Consider the following 15,627-nt stretch of genomic DNA (forward strand, 5'->3'; position numbering starts at 1 on the left):
GTCCATATTTTCCAACTACTGATCCTTCCTCTTTGCTCCCAACCTTTGCATTCCAATCACCAGTAATGATCAATACATCTTGATTGAATGTTTGATCGATTTCATATCGAAGAAGTTGGTAGAATTCTATTTCATCCTCACTGGCTTTAGTAGTTGATGCGTAAATTTGAATAATAGTGGTATTAACTGGGCTTCCCTGTAGGCACATGGATATTATCCAAGCCTTATACAAGGGGGCTTCAGAAACATTCATGGAAAAATCTAATTAAAAGGAAATGGAACTTTTTTGAAGCTCCCTCATATATGTCAAAATATTCATTTGTATGTTCAGAATAGTTCATGAAATGTTTGAAGTTTTGAATTTGAGTGCTTTACATACAGCATGAATCGTGGTTCACCCTAGGTTCTTTCTCTGACAAAGTTGTCCTTTTTTGGCAGAAATTTTAGAGTACAAAGCCAAATCCACTCACTCCAGACCACTCCCTATCAACATATTCGGGACTCCCCATCACTAGTTCTCTTTTTCATGGTTTCTTCAACCACCATGAGGAGAATCATTCTAAACTCTCTTTCTATAACCCTTTTCCTATTTAAAAAAAAAAAAAAGTTACATCTGTCCTTATTTATGTACAAGGATCCCTAAATATGCTTGTTGAAAACTCATTAGATCTAAACCATCTTAGTCCCTAAGTTTTGAAACAGGTTGTATAGGAAAGGTGAAAGACAGGAGTATGACAGTTAAAACTTAAACTTCAACCCCTACAAAGGAGTTATATGTCTAACTAATGCAGATGACCTAGCTATCAGCACAGTGACAATTTAGGGTGGGGGGTGGTAGAGGAGGGCACTTCTATTAGAGAAAGAAGTTCTCTTTTAAAAAGAACTATATTAATGTTCATTTGTATATTTATGTATTTAACAGGAATGCAGTATACAAATGCTACAGAAAACTTGTAGGTGAGTAAACTATTCAGCTGCTGAAGAGAAACTCTTATACATGCTCGTAAACTTAAATAAGAAAACCACAAAGTAAATGTTTTACCATTACATAATTCTAACCAAATGAATAGTGACGAAGTAAGATGTATGGTTTTGGAACTTATGAGCAAAAGGTCATTTACTCAATACAAACCCATTAGTGTGTTCCTTTCCACCACAGAAGCAGACTTCTCTCTATCTCCAGATGCAACTTGCTGAGTCTGTAAGTAGGCACTCAGGGATGGTGGAAGAGCATTCTGCCAGATTAAAAAGTTCAGCAGGTAGGAGGCTGTTGTACAGTCATGTGGCTTCGTGCTTGTGCTGAGCTCCAATGCTGCCTCGAATAAGCCTTGTAGTTTCTCTGAGTCCTAGAATGAAGCACAGTCTCAGTACTAATTGTGAAACATTTCTTCAATTTGAAGGAACAACACGTATTTAAAAACACAATCTGCCATGTAACTCAACATAACATTAAATTACTTGAGTCTTTATTACAGTAATTAATGACTATGATTTATCAACTCTGAGGTCCTACAGGATAAGCAATGCACAGCTAACTGCAAGGTTAGCAGTTCAAAGCTGCCAGATGCTCCTCAGAAACCCTATATAAAGGGTCACTGTGAGTCAAAACTGATTTGATGGCACTTAATAACAAAAACAAAGATCTTCTTAGAAGCTTTGGTGGCACTGCAGGTTAAGCATTGGGCTGCTAACCAAGAGGTTGGTGGTTCAAACCCACCTCCTGCTCTGTAGGAGAAACATGAGCGAATGTGCTCCCATAAAGATTTATAGTCTCAGAAACCCAAAGGAGCAGTTCTACTGTGTCCTCTAGGGTCTCCATGAGTTGGAATTGACTGGGCGACAGTGGCTATTACAGCTCTTTATAAAAATACAAAACAGTCAATCTTCAACAAAAGTACTTTTTCCAGTAGTAACTCTGCCATGGCAATAGCAGATCATCTTTGTAATTTATATATAAAGTCAGTCTTGTTTTGTATATCAAGGTTTATACGGTTTAGTTGGCCCTCAAGATGCCTGCTCATCCCCCTTCCCAAAGGAAGGTTGTTTCTGGTAAAGCTCCATGTATCTAAAATCATAAACAAGATGAAAAACTCGCCTCAGAAAATCTGCATCTTAGCTCCCACATAATCATCTACCTCACATAGCTTATCTTACAGGAGACAGAATGAAGGACAGTTCATTGTGACATCCATAGAAAGGCACTAGGCTGAGAACAGCAAATGTTTTGGATCCCAAATTTTTGGTTGATAAGATGCATGGAACATAGAACTCAGGGTAAGGTTGTTCAATAATATTCTGATCCTAATTGAATTATTCCACAACTATTTAATGTAAGGGGAAAAATCACTATAAATTAAATTTTAATTTGGTAGCCTGCAGGAGAAGCACTGGACCACAAGGTCAGTTTGAATCACAAGGTCAGCAATTCAAACTCACCAGCTGCTCCTCGGAAACCCTATACAGGGTCGCTATGAGCTGGAACAAACTCAATGGCACTTAACAACAACAACAAAAATATTTAATGATGGTTTGTTGTTGTTGTTATGTGCCGTGGAGTTGGTTCCGACCCATAGCGACCCTGTATAGGGTTTCTGAGGCTGTAAATCTTTATGGGAGCAGAAAGCCTCATCTTTCTCCCGCAGAACAGCTGGTAGTTTCGAACTGCTGACCTTGCGGTTCGCAGCCCGATTTGTAACCACTATGCTACCAGAGCTCCTAATGATGGTTTAGACCATAATAAAAATAAGAATTTGAAACATGAGTTTATTTCTACTTCAATTCTTTGTTGTTGGATGTTTAATCTCCTATGAGTTAAAACACATAAAAATAATGACCTAAAGCATCTAAGTCATTTTTGTAACATATTTAGCCCTTGAATTGCTTTACTAGTCAATTAGCATGAAACATAACAAATAGCCTTTGACTTCTAAATATTGTTCCATTATCTTAAATGAACCAAATTAAAATATAAAAGCCTAGGATATGTAGCTTGATAACAGAGAAGAGCAGCAAACTAGGTAAGTACTAAAGAATTTTTATGGAATTTCCCATAAAAAATGATGTAATACATGTATATACAAGGTGGGTTCAAAAAGTCTGTTGAAAAAAAATGAAATTTTCCTAAATATCATCATCATAAATGGAGAAAAGATTGAAGTTGTCAAAGACTTCATTCCATCTGGATCTATAATCAACACTAATGGTAGACACAGCAGTCAAGAAATCAAATGATGTACTTACTGCAATAGGGAAATCTGCTGCACAAGACCTCTTTTAAGTGTTCAGGAGCAAAGACGTCAGTTTGAGGACTAGAGTGCACCTGACCCAACCAATGGTACTTTCAATGACCTCAACATGTATGTGAAAGTTGGACATGAATAAGGAAGACCACAGAGAGTTGATGCATTTGAACTATTATTTTGGAGAAGAATATGAAAAGTACCATGGACTATAAGAACAAACAAAACTGTGTTGGAGGAAGTACAGTCAGAATGCTTCTTAGAAGCCAGAATGGCGAGACCATGTCTTTCATACTACGGATACGTTGCAGACATGTATCAGGAGGGACCAGTCCTTGGAGAAGACATCATGCTAAAAAGTATCTATACTGTACAAAATTAGCAGGCTCAGCTCGAGAGAAAATTCTGCTTACTAAGGTACCTGAAATATTCCTGTGATAGGTGAATGCTGGTACTGGGGAGTACCTGCCAAGCTAGACCTAAGCCAGAAGAAATGCTCTGAGATCTCGTGACCTGGAGACCACAGAAACACACATTTCCCGCACTCCAACATGTGCTCTACAGAATCCCATGCATCTACAAGTCAGCATGGCCCTAAGTAGAGTCTAACAAGGGGTCTCAGACTAGGGCTCAGTTGCAGCCTCTGCAGTTGTTCTTTGCCTTTAGAGCTAAGTACACTGCTGGTCGCTCCACAACACAACTGGGAATACTTGGCCAACAGGTTCCCTAAGACCCATCTCCATGCTGTGCCTTCACTGTCCAAGGTCATCTTTGGTTCCCACTCTAAGGTCAGAGCAAAAGAACAAGATGTCAAAACAGGAATGTGGGGGCAGAGGATAGAGCAGAGGGCCTAGGGAGAGAACTACTGCTAATCTCAAATACTCTGAGTTTCAGTCTCGGTTCAGCTATTGCTTGTTGGGAGACCAGAAACCTCACTTACATTCAACTTGCTAGCCTATTAAGGAGTTAGATTATCTCAAAACCTCAAATTACTGTAAATCATGTCTTTAGAGCGAACACAAACATGTCCAAAGGAACTAGGGAGACTGCAGTTAGCGGAAATGTACCAATAGTCCCGTAAATAACAAACCCTACTGCCTCCTACGCCTACTTTATAGCACAGCATTTAAATGCAAAGTCACTGATTTATATTTTATTTTCATCTCCCATATCGTCTCCTTTCTCATCACTCCTCCCTACCTCCTCCCACCTATCAATCCACAACAATGGAGGTATTAGCAATAACCCACACAGTCAGTAGCCGTGTGACAGGAGAGATGCAATAAGCCTGAATAATCCACAAAATATTTTTATCCGCTGCTAAAACAGAAAGTTTCCATGCATCTATCACAGTTACAATGGCATAGGAAAAGTCTAAATACCTGAAATTGTGCAATCGTTTTCGTTAACTTCATCAGAAGATCAAATGCTAAAATTTTCACTTCCTCAAAAGTGCTAGCAAAACATTCCATCAGAGTTTGGAAACGAGCAGCATCAATATCATGACTCAGCTGATATACTGTTTGAATTCTACCTAAAAATTAAAAAGAAAGAAAAGAACAACCCACACATAACAATTTAGAAGTGAAAAAACAAAAAAGAAATCACAGTTTCAAAATTATTTGGGCCAGATGGTATGGCAGGATAATTCACTGGACTGCCAAGTCAGTTTGAGCTGCAAGGTCAGTGATTCAAACCTTCCAGACGCTCCCCAGAAACCCTATACAGGGTTGCTAAGGGTCAGAACCCAATCAACAGCACTCAACAACAAGAAACATAGACAATTGATACAGAAATTCTCACTTCATAGTTTATCCATAATAGGATAAGAGAATAATGTTTCTATTACTTTTTTAAGTAAAGTGACAAAACAATTTTAAGTACTTCAAATGCAAAATGAATGTTTTTTTTTAACTATGCATTAACCATTCCATTCTAAGATTCCTGTTATATTTTTATATAATCAAGAATAAATAAATTTAGGAATATTTCCTTTAAAAAAAACTTCATAAAACTTTTTGACATGGAACCGAAGCCCTTCTTTGCTTCAATATGAATTGACACAGAAGAAGAAGTGTGAAGCTATAGCTAACAGAATTACTGGACATCAAAGATAAAGAAGAATAAACTATCACATAATTCACAATAAAACATTAAAAAAAAAAAAAAAAGATAAAGGAGGAATCTTTCACCATTCAGACAAAATGTTCAATTCATCTGCAAAGCAGAAAAAAATTAGGCTGGCTTCACTCTTCACAACAGCAACATGAGTCCTAGAAGATAGTGGAACAACCCTCACAAAATCTTCACAGAAAGGTGTGATGAAGAACTGTGTATCAAACTTTTATTCAAGTATAAGAGCAATATAAACATTACTGAAGGTCTATGAAATCAAGGACTTTATCCTAAAATCTATTCTAAATGCAAGATGATTTTCAGCCAACCAAGAGATAAACACAAAAAACTAGCACAAAAGAATGACGGCAATTCTGATATAGATTCCCATTTAATTCTGGAAATAAAACGAGGTTTTTCATTATTGATTCAATTTCTTTCCTTGTTATAAGTGTGATCAAATTTTCCATTTCATCTTGAGTCACTTTTCATAATTTATGTGTTTCTAGGAATCTGTGCATTTCATAAACCTCTTCTGGTTCCACACAACTGTTGACAGCATTCTCTTATAATTTTTTTTTTTTTTTTTTAATTTTTGTTAAATTAGTAAAGTCCCAACTTTCATTTCTGATTTTAATTATTTGCATCTTTTCCTTTCTTAGTCTAGCTAAAATACTATCAATTTTGTTGATCTTTTCAAAACATAACTTTTGATTTCAGTCTACTGTTTTTCTATTCTCTATTTCATTCATCTCTGTTCTAATCTTTGATTTCCTTCCTTTTGCAAGCTTTGGGTTTTGTTTGCTTTTCTTTTACTAACTCCTTAAAGTATAAAGTTGGGTTATAAATTTGAGATCTTTCTTCTTTTCCAATTTAGGTATTTATAGCCATAAAATGCCCCCTAAACACTTCCTTCACTGCATCCTGTACATTTTGTTACACTATGTTTTGATTTTCAATCATCTCAAGTTATTTATTTAATTTCCCTTGTGATTCCTTATTTGACTCATTGATTATTCAAAAGCTCTGCTCAAGTTTAAAGTCTTTTCCGACCACATGTAAGTATGGAGAAGCAGGCATTTCCCACCCTCCCACACATTCCACATCCTCCCACCTTCCTTTCTTAAAAATTTTCTTCATAATACTTATCTCTATCTGAAATTCCATGTATTTACTTGTTAATATACTGTCTATCTCCTTCTGCTAAAATGTAAGTTTCGAAACGGAAATATTTTGTTTTGTACACTATGTATCCTTGGCTCCTAGAACACTGCTTGCCATAGAACAAGCACTAAATAAATATTTGTTGAAGAAACTCTATTAGTCTAATTGTGGAATCCAATTTTGGCTGCAAGTATTATGACATTTGATTCTCAGTAAGAAAGATGCATGTGGGTTACTCTGAGCCCAGGAAATTATGTATTGAACTGTGTCCCTAAAATGTGATGTTGAAGTCCTAATCTGCACCTCTGAATATATGGCCTTGTTTGAGAACAAGGTTTTTCTTTTGTTATTAGTTAATAAATAAGGTCAAAGAGTAGGGTGGGTCCTAATCATAATCCCTTCTGAGTGGTGTTTTGAAGGGAAAGACATAGAGGGAAAGGCAGGCGCCATGTGACCACAGAGGCAGAAGCATCTATCAGCAAAAAAAGAATGGCCAGGGTTGCCTGCAGTCACCAGAAAATAACAGAGACATGGAACAGATAGTTCCTCATTCAAAATCTCATACGGAATCAAGACAGCAAAATCTGACTATGATTTACATATTAGATAATAGGACGGCAACAACATCAAATGTCTTGAATGTGATTATTGTGCTGTGGTTATATAAATAGTGAAAGAGAGATGAGGCAAATTTGAAAATATTAACAACTGATGGATCTAGGTGGAAGGTACACAGGTGTTTATTGAACTGCTCCTGGTATACTCTGCTGTTGGGCTGAACATTTTTCAAAATAAAAAGTTACAGAACTTTTTTGCCCTCAAACGAAAAAGACCTTATTTATAGCAACTAAATATCTCCTCCCTCAAGCCAAAAATTTATACTTTAAAATTTTAAATTGAAAAAGAACCCAAGTACAATGGAAAGCATTCTGGACCTCTGTCCATGGCCACAGAAAGAGCAGTTGAGCAGGATATTTTACTGATTGACCGTAGTCAAGAAGACTGAGCCCAAACAAGAAATTCACGTTGAAACATACATACACCCTCATGTATAAGGATAAAAACAACCATATCTTGACAAAAAGAGAATAAAAACATGTAAGAGAGAGAAGTTAAGTGTTCAACTCCTTGGGTACACCATAGAAAGAAAACCAAAGGGTGCCATGAAACCAAAATGCCTGGAAATGGCAGCCTCATATTGTATTTCTGAAACCGGACTGAGGCTTACGAAACAGATAGCACATAAGGAAACCCACATATTCACCAAACAGATGCACTGAAGATCACTACATAAAAGAGACTATTATTTTAATTTTAAAAATTTAACTTAAGGAACAAATTGGGCACTATCTTAAGACAGCAAGAAACAAATCAAGGGGATGAGTGAAAGAATTCTCTCCATAATAAGCATAGTCAATGAAAACTACACTTTGGGGCTGGCAAATAATGATTACCGAAAACAATTTCTGTCCTTTCTACGTCTTACTGGCAAATTTAATTATGCCCCAAAAAGAATCATATACTCTGGATAAAAACCTCCCATAACAATCTAAACAAAAACAACAAAATTGAAACTCAAAAAAAAAGCAAATGTTGAAAGATTATGTGTCTTAAAATAAAGAATAATATTCTCATCAAACATTATATAACCCTTACCTTCAGGGGCAGGAAAAACGTCAGCAACTGAGCTTAAAATGGTTAAGGCTGAAAATCTAGTTGGATAGGAAGACCCGGGAAACAATGCTTCAAACAGACTGTTGCAAACAGATGACATGAAATGCTAAAAAATAAGAAAAAAATTACAATAAATATAATATAGCTAGGACTTCCAGCAAGATGGTATATTGGGCAGTTGCATTACATGGACTCTCTACAACAAAGATCTTGTGAGTAGCTTTGGCAGCAGAGGGAGGCCTGGCATAGCAGATTCACATGGGTGAATGAAAAGGTGGATCTCTTCTTTTTCCCCATGATTCGCTGGTGACCAGAGTATGGCCAGCTCCCACTTTCATCCACCCCCAGCCCAGACCCTGCTCTCTGGGAGTTCAGACCTGTGTGGTTGGGAGTCATACCACTGTGTGGTGGGTCTGGCTGTGAGGCTTTGGTGCATTACTTGGGTGCCTGGATACAGGTGGGGTCAGCTCCAGACCTACAACACCAGCTTTTAATCAGTCATGCTCCCCCAGTTTTCCTCAGGTCCTAACAGACACTGAAGAGTGGCCAGTAAGTTTTAACTATCAAAAATGGGGCTAACAGACCAGTGCTTATCCTACATTGCTACACCAAGACTCCATCCATCCAGTGTATAATGCTAGATAAATTTAGCTTTAATGGTATAATTCCTACAAAGATCAAATCATTACCCTGTCGGCTAAGTGACCCTTTAGAACTCCTGCTCTACTACTGTTTATATAGTTTTTAAACGTTAAGCTTTTAATAAAATGTAATATACAGGGGATACTAGCAACCTTAGTATCAACTGAATACAATGGGATTGTTGCTTCTAGATCTTTGGACAGGTCCTAGGAGTTTATGACATTATTCACTCTCCTGGGTTTCAAAGAGATGGTAAAAACATGGAAAAATCTTCTAGTTAAACTAACTTCAATTATGAATGAATAAAACAGCATTGAAACTGTATCAGAGGGTAACAATTATCCTTTAAGAATTGTCCTATGCTAAAATGTCTATTTTTCGATATAGACCTGTGACCATACTAGGAACCGGGACCACAGTCTATACAGCTGAATCACTTGTCCTGAGCAGTGTCCCATCCACACAGCAGGCTCAATATACAGATGCTCTGATTACTGTGAATGGTTCCCCTAGAGGTTTTCACAACCACTCATCTAACAGTTTGTCATACTGCCGTGAACTGCATGCTGCTATGATGCTGAATGCTATACCACCAGTAGTTTAAATACTAACATGACCACCCATAGTGGACACATTTCAGCAGATCTCCCAGAAAAAGACAGACTAGGAAGAAGAGGACTTTCTAAATTGTTACTCACTGAAAACCTTATGAATAGCAACAAAACAGGGACGTATTAAGAATGAATGTAGGAAAATTAGAAACCACTAAAAACTACATGGAAAGCATAAAAATCATTGAATGACATCCAGAATATCATACAGAAAGAAAGCAAATGATCATTAAAAAGACAGGAAAGAAAGAAAAGAACAAAATGGATGTCAGAAAAGACTCTGAAACTTAATTCTTGAGAGTAAAGAAGCTAGAGTGAATGAAGAAATGACGAAGTAAAAGAGCTGAACAGAAAATTTCAAAGAGCAGCTTGAGAAGACAAATTATTACAATGATATATGCAAAGACCTAGAGTTAGAAAACCAAAAGGGAAGAACATGCCCAGCATTTTGCCAAGCTGTAAGAACTGAAGAAATAACTCAAGCTTCAGGATGCAGTATTGAAGAAGTCTATGGGTAAAACAGAATGCCAGATGGAATACACAGAAATCAAATTGACTACATCTGCAGATAGAGACGATGGAAAAGCTCCATATCATCAGTCAAAACAAGGGCAGGGGCAGACTGTGAAACAGACCATCACTTACTCATATGGAAATTCAAACTGAAGATGAAGAAAATGAAAACAAGTCCACGAGAGCCAAAATATATATCCCACCTGAATTTAGAGATCACTTGAAGAACAGATTTGATACATTAAACACTAAAGACTGAAGACCAGAAAAGTTGTGGGATGACATCAAGAATATCATACAAAGAAAGCAAAAAGTCATTAAGAAGACAAGAAAGAAGGAAAAGGTCAAAAAGGATGTCAGAAGAGACACTGAAACTTGCTCTCCAGAGCAGATTTGCTAAAGCAAATGGAAGAAATGAGGAGGTCCAAGAGCTAAACAGAAAATTTCAAAGATCAGCTCGAGAAGATAAAGCCAAATATTACAACAAAATGTGCAAAGACCTGGAGTCAGAAAACCAAAAAGGAAGAACTCACTCAGCATTTCTTAAGCTGGGGGAACTGAAAAAAAAATTCAAACCTCAACTTTCATTATTGAAGGATTCTCTGAGCAAATTATTGAATGATGCAGAAAGCATCAAGAGAAGATGGAAGGAATACACAGAGTCACTGTACCAAAAGGAAATGGTTAATATTCAACCATTTCAAGAGGTAGCATATGATCAAGAGCCAATGATACTGAAGGAAGAAATCCAAGGTACATTGAAGGAACTGGCAAAGAACAAGGCACCAGGAATTGATGGAATAAAAATGGAAAACTTTCAAGATAGTAAGATGGCACAAGAGGCACTCATTCATCTCTGCCAAGAAATTTGGAAGACACTTTGGAAGAGGGCATATGCCAAGAACACTCACACTTGCAGATAATACCTACTTAACCTGGCTTCAATGACTAGATGATCAGAGCTCAGCTAGAAGAAGAAAGAAAGAAAAAAAAAAAAAGAGTAATCTGATACAGTTTGATGAACTTGACCCATGCCTATGGATGCAGTAGCTCAAAAGAGGGAATAAATCTTTACAGCAAGAATCATTTCCACCCCCTCCATACAAAGAGTCGATAGTGATGGGCAACTTGGACATTGTTTACCCAAAATAGAGGGGCTACAAAGGCAAGAAGGGACTGGCTTACAAGCTTTCAAGAGGGAACCTAGATTCAGAGGGCGTGGAGGAAGGAAGACTTTCCACTGAGTAGTATCTAATCTGTCTGGGCGGGGCTGATGAAAGGAAATGCGGATAGGTCTCTTGTGATACAATAGTGAATAATTGTTATCAGCACTGATTGTGAGGGTTGGAAATGTAAGGTAGACATTTTGTAGCAAGGAGGGGAGTGATTAACTTTTCAGTCTAGGAGCGGAGGTCCCTGGGACCATCAAGGGAGAAGAGCAGAGAGCGGGACCCTACCCAGAGAAGCAGCGATGCCTGAGATGGAGGCAGAGATGATGAAGTATGACATGGAGAGATGGAGCGGCTGGGGACTTGAGACACAGAGAGGGAGAGGGGCTGTGTGCTGATGGGTGGGGGTAGGGGGGTGGGAGGTGAACACAGGCTTGTAGTACATACCCTTTGGTTGGTTGATGATGTATGGAGTGGACTGTAATCATGGCAATGAAACAATATACGATAGGACGAATGTAAAACTAATGTTCTCCCATGTAAACTATCACATAATTCACAATAAAACATTAAAATAACAGTAATAATAAACGGTTGATATTCAGTTCCTTCAAGAGGTACCGTATGATCAAGAATCCATGGTATTGAAAGAAGCCCAACCTGCACTGAAGACACTAGTGAAAAACAAGGCTCCAGGAATTAATAGGATACAAATAGAAATGTTTCAAAAAATTGATGCAGTGCTAGAGGCAGTCACCAGGTTTAAGCCAAGAAAATTTGGCAGATAGTTACCTGGCCAACCAATTGGAAGAGATCTATAAGAAAGGTGACTCAATGAATATGAAAATAGTTGAAAAATATCATTACCATCACATACAATATTTTGTTCAAGATAAGTAAAAAATGGTAATAGCAGTACATTGATAGGGAGCTGCCAGAAATTCCAGCTGGACTTAAAAGGGGATGTGGAACTGCTAATTAGACGGGTCTTAATTGAAGGCAGAGAATACCAGAAAGATGTTTGTTGTTGTTGTTATGTGCCATGGAGTCGGTTCCGACTCATAGCGACCCTGTACAGAGTTTCTGAGGCCATAAATCTTTACGGGAGCAGAAAGCCTCATCTTTCTCCCTCAGAACCACTGGTAGTTGCAAACTGCTGACCATGAGATTAACAGCGCAATTCGTAACCACTACGCTACCAGAGCTCCTTAGGAAGATGTTTACTAGTTACAAAAACTAACTCAACATGAATTAAAGGTCTAAATGTAAATCCCAGAACACTAAAGATCACCAGTGAAAAAACAGGGACAAACTTAAGAGTAAAGAGGCAGCCCACAGACTGGGAAAAAGTTTTTTGCCACTACATATCAGACAAGAGACTAATCTCTGAATTTTATAAGAAACCACAACACATCTACAAGAAAAAGGCAAATAACACAATTTAAAAATCAGCATAGTACATGAACAGACACTTCACCAAGGAAGACATACAGGCAGCCAGCCAACACACGAAGAAATGTTCACGATCATTAGCCATCATTACTGTTGTTGTGAAGTACCGTCCAGTCAGTTCCAACCCATAGCAACCCTGTATAGGGTTTCCAAGGAGCAGCTGGTGAGCTTGAACCACCAACCTCATGGTTCAAACCAACTTCGCAGTCCATCGCATTAACCCACAGTGATGCAAATCAAAACAACAATGAGATACCATCTCACACCAGCAATAACAAAGAAGTTCAAAAAAGCAGAGAAGAGCAAATGCTGGCAAGGGTATGGAGCGACTGGGACTCTCCTACATTGTTGGTGGGACTGTAAAATGATTCAACTCCTCTGGAAAACAGTACTATGCTTTCTCAGAAAACTGGAAATAGAAATACCTTATGGTGAAGTATAAGGTATTTCTATTGGTATATATCCCAAAGAAATAAGAGCCGGAACACATGTAGATGTACGCACACCAGTGTTCACTGCAGCACTATTCACAATAGCAAAATGACACAGCCCAAGTGCCCATCAACAGAAGAATGCATAAACAAACTTTGGTACATACAAACTTGGGTATGTGCAAGAACTCGTAACCTGGATAAACCTTGAGGACATCACGCTGAATTACATTGGTCAGGCACAAAAGGACAAATATTTCATAAGGCCATCACTGTAAAAGCTTACGGAAAGATTTTCATATTAAAAGACTAATTCTTTGATGGACACCAGGAGTAGAAAGGAGGGGAGAGTAACTCACAGGTTAGGGGACAGATATACGATAACTTAGGGGACAGGGAGAACAATAAAAAGGAGGGGGAGGTCAATGTACAAGAAGGGCAAGGGAGTAGATGAAAGGGGATAATAGGAAAGACTTAGGGAGGTATGCATGGGCTAAATGGGACCAGAGGTGTGAAGTATGCACAGCCTTGAAACAACAGTGCTCTAGGACATAGGGATTGAGACAGAGTCTGAATGGGTAAAGGAGAAATAATATTTAAGTGCTTGGCTGTTTTGTGGATATTGGCCACCCCTGCCTGCCTACTATAGTAATATAGACAATAGTACAGTAATATAAACATATAAGTGGGACAGAAAGGAATATTGGGAAATATGATTACAGAAAGCTTGTAAACCCATCTTCAGCCTATGACTGACTGGATTATCTAAAAGGGGATTAAAATTTTCTGGGGAAAATAGGCTTCTTGTTAAGCCTTTGGGGAGTATGAGGTCTTAGGTGGAATCCTGAGCTCCACCCAGAACGTCTGAGGTGGGACATTCCCACTTCAAAAGGCTTGCAGACTCTAGACCCAGAGAGGGAGAGGGGCTGTGTGCTGACGACTGAGGGGCAGGCTTGCAGAGTATATCCTCTGGTTGCCTGATGATGCATGGAAGGGATTTTAACCATGGAGTGAAACAAAATACGACAGGATGAATGTAAAGTTAATGTTCTCCCATGTAAACTATCACATAATTCACAATAAAAACTTTAAATAAAAAAAGACATGCAGACCAGCCCAGAACAGAAGATAGTTCTTGAAAGAAAGGCAAGAGGGGGCGCAGGGGTAAAGGCGGTGAGAGGCAGGGAGCAGACTATTTGGCAGTGACAAAAACAAACAAGTCGTATGCCTTGGAGCCATCAAGGCAAGAAAAGTCAGCTCATCACCCTTTTCTAAGGCTGAAACTCAAGGGGAACACAGGAACAGTCTTTTATGCTCACTGGTGACTACCCTGGTCAGCTTGTGAGTAGAAGTAGGGAAAATGCAGCAGTCAAGACATGGGCTGAGTCTGGCCATAATCCACAGACCTGATGACTTTGCAAGGAAAGAGAGAAGAGAAACGCTGGCTGGTTTGAAGTTCAGAGAGGCCTGTGAACTTCAGAGGCCAAGGACACTGACCTAGCCACTGGGGGCTAGAGCTAAGAGTGAACTGGCCAGCTGGTCTGCAGTGGGGGAGGTGTACGAGAACTCCCAAACTTGCAGAGAGTACCCATTTGACCTAGCTTGGATGTCTTGCTGACCAGAACTCAATCAGATGAAGATAAAGACATCTGATACAGGGCGCAAGTGCAAATTGCTACAAATTGATGAATTGGACCTTTGTATATGGATGAAGCTGCCCAAAATTCCAACCGAAAGTGAAGGACGTCAAGGATCAAGCTTGTTTCCTAAGTACACTGGATTGATAGGGATGGGCAACTTAGACATTAGCTATCAGAAATGCAGGGCTATAAAAACACGAAGTGGCTGGCTTACAAGCTTTCATTAGGGTACTTACAGTCAGAATGAGGTGGGTAAGACAGAATCCTCACTGAATAGTTTCCCTCTTGTCCAGATGGGTCTAGTGACAATGGGGATAGGATTTTATGATCCAATGGTGAGTAATTGTTATCACAACTAATGGCAAATGTCACAACTGTAAATCCAGAAGTATTGCTAAAAGCGAGAAGCAGTTAATCTATCATTTCAGAAACAGAGGACCCTAGGACAATCAAGAGGGACGAGCAAGAGAGGAGTGAGGGATTCTAACCATAAAAGCAGTGACAACAAAGATGGTGGCAGAGGCAATGAATGGCATAGAGAGGTAGAGCAGCAGAGGACTATAGGCCCATGAATTGAGAAAGGCAGTGTGCCTGCAGGCAGGAGGTAGACTTGCAAAATGTGCCCTTTGGATATTTAAACAAATATATATTTTCAGTGTGGTGTATGTATATCTAAAAAAAAAGGTAATAGGGGTAAATACTGTTAACTGATGGTACATGGAAGGGATTTTAATCATTGCAATGATTTGTTGAATGGAAAAGTAATGAACTGCCCTGTAAACCTTCACTCAATTCATAAGAAATCTTTTTTTAAAAAAAAGATGTTTGGGAGAACAAACAAGATGGCGGATCGAGTGGACGTATAGCAGAGAGCTCCGACAACAACAACACAGAATACCCGACCAAGCAGGCTCAGGGGATGGTCCCAGAACTCTGAACCACATATAAAGGAATACTTAGAAGGTTGGAAGGCTCAC

General features: G+C 38.7%; 1 protein-coding gene across 1 annotated transcript in view; it reads right to left on the minus strand.

Moving 5' to 3' along the window:
- Positions 1-15,627, minus strand: part of THADA (thyroid adenoma associated) — a 576,653-nt gene that overhangs the window by 520,727 nt on the left and 40,299 nt on the right. Inside the window, exons 14-16 of the mRNA XM_006839404.1 lie at positions 8,175-8,298; positions 4,622-4,773; positions 1,133-1,346 (exon numbers count right to left, since the gene is read on the minus strand). Coding sequence (XP_006839467.1) covers positions 1,133-1,346; positions 4,622-4,773; positions 8,175-8,298 — 490 coding nt within the window. The remainder of the gene's footprint in view (positions 1-1,132; positions 1,347-4,621; positions 4,774-8,174; positions 8,299-15,627) is intronic.

Source organism: Chrysochloris asiatica, unplaced genomic scaffold (assembly GCF_000296735.1).
Source record: "Chrysochloris asiatica unplaced genomic scaffold, ChrAsi1.0 scaffold00024, whole genome shotgun sequence".
Lineage (NCBI taxonomy): Eukaryota > Metazoa > Chordata > Mammalia > Afrosoricida > Chrysochloridae > Chrysochloris > Chrysochloris asiatica.